Source organism: Nuphar pumila, chromosome 15, assembly GCF_984573655.1.
Source record: "Nuphar pumila chromosome 15, dmNupPumi1.hap1.1, whole genome shotgun sequence".
NCBI classification, from domain to species: Eukaryota; Viridiplantae; Streptophyta; class Magnoliopsida; order Nymphaeales; family Nymphaeaceae; genus Nuphar; species Nuphar pumila.
In genome coordinates, this window is record NC_143263.1 from 44,685,283 (window position 1) to 44,692,622 (window position 7,340).

Below are 7,340 nucleotides of genomic sequence, written 5' to 3' on the forward strand. Positions count from 1 at the left end.
ATGGGCCAACTCTCCGCTCTCGGTTCTTAGCCTGGTTAATTTTACACGATAGGGTACAAACGGACAATTTCCTTAAGAAGGTGGGTTTTCAGTATCCATGTAGGTGTGTCCTTTGTTAAGCGGCAGAAGAATCCACCTACCATCTATTTTGATCATGCTCAATCTTTGTGGATCGCTTTAAAAGTATGTGGTATCAACCTGAAGTAATCGTGAGACAGAAATCCTCCACACTCGACCTTCTGTGGGGTCCATCGCATGTTCGTAGTTGCAAGCGGTGGCGGCTGATCTGGAGAACTTGGCTTCTTACTTCTTGGTGGGCTGTGTGGATGACTCGCAGCAATGCAATCTTTCGTCAAATTTTGGTTGCTTTCAATAAGCTCGTTCATTGAATCTTGGCCGATGTGTACACAATTTTGCACCTCTCTTCACATGTTATCCACCCCCTTCAGTTGCCTTTTCTTCCTCAAGACCCTGGTTGATCTCTGTGTTCTTCTATTTTTATGTTTTGCCTTTGTGCTTTCGGCCCCTTTTTTGGGGTCTTTTGTTTTTTGTTTTCGCGGGCTCAACTTTTTGTTGATCTCTCTCTCTCTCTCTCTCTCTCTCTCTCTCTCTCTATATATATATATATATATATATATATATATATATATATATATATATATATATATATATATATGTGTGTGTGTGTGTGTGTGTGTGTGTTATAGCTACTTATTTCTAAATATGAAATATGGACTTGGATTTAGCTATATGTCCGACTCGTAAAATCTCTCTCTCTCTCTCTCTCTCTCTCTCTCTCTCTCTCTCTCAAACAACACACAAAAGTGTGATATAAAAAAAAAACTGGTTTTTGCATTTAAAATCCATCTTCCAAGATTTGTTTCATAGGAAGGCCAACAAGCCTACGTAACATATATAGCTTTTTCTTCTTAAAAAAAACATATATAGCTTTTTCAAAGCATGCTTCAATCGAACACACCCCAAATCCCCATCCAACCAAATATTCACCGACCACAATATTTTTTCTTTGTTCTATTCAACCTTTTCTCTGGTAATGTACACTCATAAAGTCGTTCTTTTCCAGCTTAATGAATCTATCTTCTTGTCTTCTTCCTCTGTATAAGAAATCAACGGCTGACTTTCGTCTATATTAATATCAACTATTATTTTCTCTGTTAAGGTCAGCAGCAGGTGAGACAGAAGAACTCTTGGCAGAAGGAAATGGCAAAGGCGGTGCCAGAAACAACAAGCTTCCGTGTTGCCCATTCCCACTAGCACTAGAAGAGGTAGTCCTATTCAAGAAGGTTGACCCACAACCTGCTCCTGATGATGAATAAGTGGCCATGGATGATGATGATGAGCATTGCTCCCCCCACTTCAAATTCTGAACCACATTCTCTCCATTGGTCTGCCCTGGAATCCCATTAGTGTTTCCCCTGACGATGGACGTAATTGCCGCTGCCAGTGCCGATCGGAAGGTCGGATCCGATGTTATCGCCTTCGTAGCGGCCACGACAGTTTCGGAGAGGTTTTGCTGGGATGACGAGGATGGTGCTGAGGAATGATTGGGCTTTTGATGATAGTTTTGATAGAACTGCTCATGTGGTGGCCTTGCTAAAATTGAGGACACAATTGGGCTCTTGTTGTATTGATGTGAGCCATAGCTGAAGTAGCTGGAAGTGTTTGCAGTGGTGCTAGTGTTCCATGATGTAGGGAGGGCACTCTGGTCAGTAGAAAAGTTGAAATTTGAGACCCCAATTGAAGAAGAATACCTAGGGGCTGCGGAGAAAGTAGATTGTATCCTGGTGAATTGGGGAGTTGAAGATGTGGAGGTAAGGTCCAGTGTGATTGTTGGGAAAGATGGGGATGTTGAAATGGCTGGGTTTGTTAGGTAGAAGGGTCTTGTTCTTGAATTATCAGATAGATCAAATGTTAATCCAGCCGCTGTGGAAGTTCCAGCGGCCGGAGCAGATGAGCCCGACATAAGCATGGAAGCAGCAGCAGAGGTGGTGGAAGCCATGGCTGTGGCTTGGAGTGGTAAGGGGTGGTTGTGGGTTCCTTCATATGTGGTTATGAGTATAGACATGTCTTCTGAACATCTTTGCACCTGAAAATTTAGAGAAAAATCAAATTCTAGCATAAAAAAAATTATCTTGATTACTAACTAGCACTAACAAAAAATGAAAAATATATTTTAATCATTAAAAAATAGTTTAATTAATATCTCTTAGATGTTATACCTGCTTTCGTACTGGGCATGCTGGTGCTACTGTGCATCGATAGTAGGCTCGTGGGCATGGGTTGCCTTTAGCTATTTTTTGCCCATATTTTCTCCATTGACACCCATCTTGCATCTGCTCACACAAATGTTTAAGCACTAGACTAATTTAGCTTCCTTTTATTTAAAAGAATTTTCCGAGTTTTTAAGAGTTAAACTACAAGTATATATGGGATTTACAAAGGTGATGGTCATGCATGCATGATGCAGCATGAATGAGAGTATGTATATCTCAAGCACATGCTCAGATGCATAAACATGCATGCAATAACACCATGAAAATCAACGACACGCTGGCAACATTATGCTATATATAATGGGGTTCACATTGTCCGATATATGCTATCCTAGCCCAAGCGTGTAAATATACATGCACATGCATATCCATGCCAAACAAGTGCAATATGCATGGCTTATGCATGTATTGATCTCTAGCAACTTAACCCAACTCATGGCCTGCCTGACTCAAGATTCAGGCTTGCTCAGCTTCAGACTCATTACCAAGGCAGACTTGGCCAAGTCCATGGGCACAAGCATATACAGTGATAAAAGTTTAAAAAATGGGAAAACAACCCCAAAACTTTTCTCATGAGAAATCGAATTCTTTTTCTTGCATTTTTATCGGCAAAATATCACCAATAAAATTAATCTAAAAAATTAAAAAAATTAATTTTCATAAAGAAAAATAAACAAGTTCGAAAAAATATCTTTTTAATTGTGGTGAAATTTGTGTTTGTCACACTGATCGCATCTGAGTGGAGACCAATGAAGTCATGCAATAGAAGCAGCAGAATACAGGAGACTAGTTAACAGTACTAACCGTCGGTGTGTCACACCTTGCCCTAACAGAAACCCTAGCTTTCTTCACTTGGGCCTGCTGTGAAACATCGTCTTCTTCACCTCTTGATGCCTTCAACGTCTTGGTTGGTGGGCACCCCTCCCCAACCTCCTTCCCTTTGGACTCCTCACAGCTATTCTCTGGACTCTCATCACTCTGCCCGAACCTGCAGTCCAGTCCAAGGCTCAACCCTCTCTTCAAACTATCATCACCCTTCTTGTTGTTGCTCTTAGTACTGTTGGTCTTCTCCTCTTTCTTGTGCAGTGCTGTTGAACTGTTCCCAAGGCTCAGAGATACCAAATCCGTCTCTTCAGTGTCCTGGTCTGAACTGGTGGTAGCAGCGGCAACTTCCAATAATGATTTCTTGCTGTTCTCTTCCTGTTGGACAATGTCAAAGAAGTGCATCTGCAGTGCTTGGTAGTCCTTCATTATGCGTGCCAAGATCATCCTCAGCCTCTCATTCTCTTCTCTCACTTCACCCATCTCAGCTTTTGCGGATTCAAGTTGGTCCACCTGCATATAATATTTGGACTATCATGTTTGAATACAGATGATATATTTCAATAAGAATTTGCATTATATATATATAGATATATTTGTGTGTTCTTGAGAGGATTTCGTTGGAAAATGGAAATGAATTTCTTTGGAGTAATAAGGTTATTCCAATTATGATGCTCGTGTGGAAAGAACCTCCATAAAAGCAAAGGATTATCTTGCATCCAGGTGCAAAGAGTTTGAAGCAAGATTTCTATATGGATTGGTTGGGTATTAGTATATCTGACACACAATATAAATATGATAATTTGTATATATATGGTCACTAGAATATGAGAACTAGAGAGTGAACTGAATTTTTCATGTTTTTTTCTTAAATCTTACCTTACGGATGTGATCTACATGATCGGTTTTATGGGGACCAGCTCTTGAATCATCCTATTGTGATGCATAAGCAGGATTTTTAAGGCTTGAAAATTGACGGCTCAAAAATTTTGTAAATATTCAAGCATCCAAAAAACATAATTTTTCATTGAACAGGCATGATCCAACAGTCAATTCCAAGCAAATGGACCATATAAATATATAAAAGTGAATCAGAGCTGGATAAGAACAGAAGTGTTTAGCATGGTCCAGATACCAACCGGTCGGGTTTGATCTTATGTAGATCCAGCACGATCAGGATCCAACCTGTTCAGGTTTTTTTTTTTTTGCAAGACTGATGGTTGGATGCATGTAGGCAGATAAGTCTGACATATTCAACGGGGGTCTGGGTCTGAGTGAGCATTGGATCCTATCTGACTTACCAACAAGCTTATTGAACCCACGAGCCAAGTCCAGGTTCATTATTGAATATCATTTGTGCTCCGATGACCCATATTCATCATCCTAATTGCATATAGGTAGTAAATAGTGACGTTTCATGACAAGACCCAGTGAGCAAAAGACCTAACCACCATTACTTTCTTTGGGGTTAGACAATTCAAAACATGGGTTAGGTGATTGGGTGTATAATAGTCAGACAAATTGCTATTTGTCAGTTTATAGAATGCGACATGTAAACTAAAAATCAAGAACCAGATAGCTAATTGCCACCTAGTGACGATTGTGTAATAATCAACTACCTGAACATGGACTCAAACAACTAAATATGCAACTCTGGACTCAGATGGATTGACCTGAGTCAGTTTAAGAGTGGGAGTTTACACTAATTAAGATAGTTAACTTGGCTCAAAGCTCTTGTGGATTTCCATGGCCTAATTAAGCTGGATTAGGTCCTGACTCCAATCCATTAATTATCTAATTTTTATGTCATCAAATCGGTAAAATGCTTAGATGGTTTCAATCTCAGGATTTTCCAATATCCTACTCGGAACATTGATAATCCAGGATATTCGCCGACTAAATCAACAGCTTTCCTGGGTCTTTTATGCTTCCTAGTAGTTGTGTACTATTTAAAATTTGGAAAGCGTACATCATGCGATCATGATGAAAAATTTTCTTGTCAATATAACCGATAAGATTTTTAGAGGTAATAAAACGATAAATGTTTTTATATTAACTCTTAAGTCATGGTTTCTCTTCACCAGATTGGTTTCCCTTTGATTTCTACATGTAATGACTCTTGATGTAAGGTCTGCCTAACCCTAGCTTGTCAATCCAAAAAAAAAAGGTCATGGTTTCTCTTTCTAATATCCAATAATTAAAATTTTCTTTGCTTATTCACAGCGTCATTGGTTTCTTTCCTTGAATGAAAATAATAAAGCACATCATGTATGTTTGGTTTGAAAATCAATGAATGATGAAACACACCTTGACATTTGGGATGAATTCCTTTTGGTTCTCTGAAGATGGCTTCATACTTCCATCAATGTCTGCCTTTTCACTACCCCTTGAAACCTGCTTACTTAAAGAGAATAAGTAAGAAATATAGAAGAAGAAGACATTCTTTGATATATATATATATATATATATATAGAAGACAAACAGATATCAGTATTACATGAATATGAAGCAAAAAAATATATATACTCATCATGTCAAGAAAAATAGAAAGGACATATTATATTCTTGGTCGCGTGGTCCACGAAAAAAGCAAAGATTTATCGGCCATTCAATTAGAGTGAGAATTATCAAAGCAATATTTTGGTAGATCTTCTAAAGCATTTTCATACATTTCATGAACTGCATAAACCATAAGATCTTTCATGGAACTTTACAGTTCTACGTTTTAAACAGTGAAAACATAATTTCTTTCAAAAGAAAAATAACCGTAAAAACATAAAACTGGTAGATTTATCCGGCGTATCATCAACATGTGATGAATGGCTTAAAAACAACATCGATTGCCGGAGTGGTAGCGGGCCTGAGGGAGAAGGTGCTGCTAGGTTCGATTCTCACTGGGTGTATGGGTGCCTTTCACTGGTGGGCTCCATAAGGGCTTGGTTGTCAGTGACCCACCCGGAGATTACCCGCTTCGGTGAGGAACTTCCTCGTCAAAACAACATCGACGGCAACGACGACAACAATAATTACAAATTGTAATAATAAATATTGATGATAATAATAATAAAAATAAGAAGAAGAAGAAGAAGGAGAGGAAGAGTGCAATATTTTGGACTCATTCATGGCGCAACTCCTCACCAGATTGACGATGCTTGAACCTTTTTTATTAGGAGATGAAACCTTCAAACTTTCATCTTTCATGGCCGACCTTCCTTCAATCTAAGAAAACCCCCAAGATCATAATTTTAGCAAAAACGAGAAGATGGTTCCACTCAGAACCATTTCCCACACCTTATTAAAAAAAGCCTGAAAAAAAAAAAACCAAATGCAAGCGGCAAAAATTATACCTTAATTCCATTAATCTCTTCAATCTCTTTCTTGGGTTCTTGGCTCTTCTCCTCAAGAACAGAAGTTCTTTTCAACAACAGCTCCATTGTCATCTCTTGAACTTCTTCTTTTTCTTTTTTCTGTACCTGTTTCTCCAGCCTTCAAGTCATTATTTATAATCCTACCTGCTTGGTGTGTAGTAGGAAACCAGTCAGGGTGAACATTTCAAACCCATATTTTATTAGCTGATGAACTCCACAAGTATTTAATTCAAAAAATGTCAACCATGGATTGCATAAGCAGGAGATGTGGAATAAGATTTTCAACGGTGGATGGGGTTTGTGCATATGCAACCTGCAGGCTGCAGCACTTCAAGCCGCAGTCCACGGCTCTCCCACTCCCAGCTTTGTTTTGTTTTTTTGTCAATCAAGTTTTTTAAGGTCGTCTGTTTACCCTTGTACCCTTGGTATGGGAAAGTTTTCACAAACACCCTTGGTTGTCAAAGATATTTGGAAAAGCTTCAACCATTGCTTAGTTTAGTGGATGTTTATTGGGTATATGAACAAGATGCCAACCCCCCCCAAGAGGGGTTGGCTTAGTGGGGTGGGGGCTTGGCTGCTAGACGGTTCGATTATCATGGGTGTCGCCCCTCTGTCCAAGCCAACGCCCCGGGGTAGGGGTTCTTGCCTCGGAGTTTTAGCGCGATCAGGTCTTTGTGCCGGGTGAGGTTTCTTCAGGTTATAAATTCAAAAAAAATATAACCAAGATATCCCAGGACCATAGTCACAAATTTTGCTCTTGGGCAAATCTTGCAATATTTTCAACAATTTGGGTTTTTCTGAAAAAATCTCAGAAAATGTCTGTACGTACGTAAGAAATATAAATTATGTATAAAAC

The 7,340-nt window shown here is 39.0% G+C and overlaps 1 protein-coding gene across 1 annotated transcript; it reads right to left on the reverse strand.

Moving 5' to 3' along the window:
* Positions 1 to 833: 833 nt before the first annotated feature.
* LOC149815286 (WRKY transcription factor 72A-like) lies at positions 834 to 6,556 on the reverse strand. The gene is made up of 6 exons (XM_089990515.1): positions 6,464 to 6,556; positions 6,255 to 6,335; positions 5,424 to 5,510; positions 3,099 to 3,629; positions 2,241 to 2,354; positions 834 to 2,107 (listed from the first exon to the last, which is right to left on the reverse strand). Exons 1-6 carry the CDS (start codon positions 6,554 to 6,556, stop codon positions 1,157 to 1,159), a joined length of 1,857 nt encoding a protein of 618 aa, XP_089846641.1. The 3' UTR covers positions 834 to 1,156.
* Between the last annotated feature and the right edge of the window lie 784 nt (positions 6,557 to 7,340).

Excerpts from the sequence above, each read along its gene's own strand:
- LOC149815286 (XM_089990515.1), bottom strand. The coding sequence starts at position 6,556 with ATGACAATGGAGCTGTTGTTGAAAAGAACTTCTGTTCTTGAGGAGAAG. Across the intron at positions 3,630-5,423 it reads AATTCATCCCAAATGTCAAG|GTGGACCAACTTGAATCCGC; the intron begins GTGTGTTTCATC and ends TATTATATGCAG. Across the intron at positions 2,108-2,240 it reads CATGCCCAGTACGAAAGCAG|GTGCAAAGATGTTCAGAAGA; the intron begins GTATAACATCTA and ends CTAAATTTTCAG.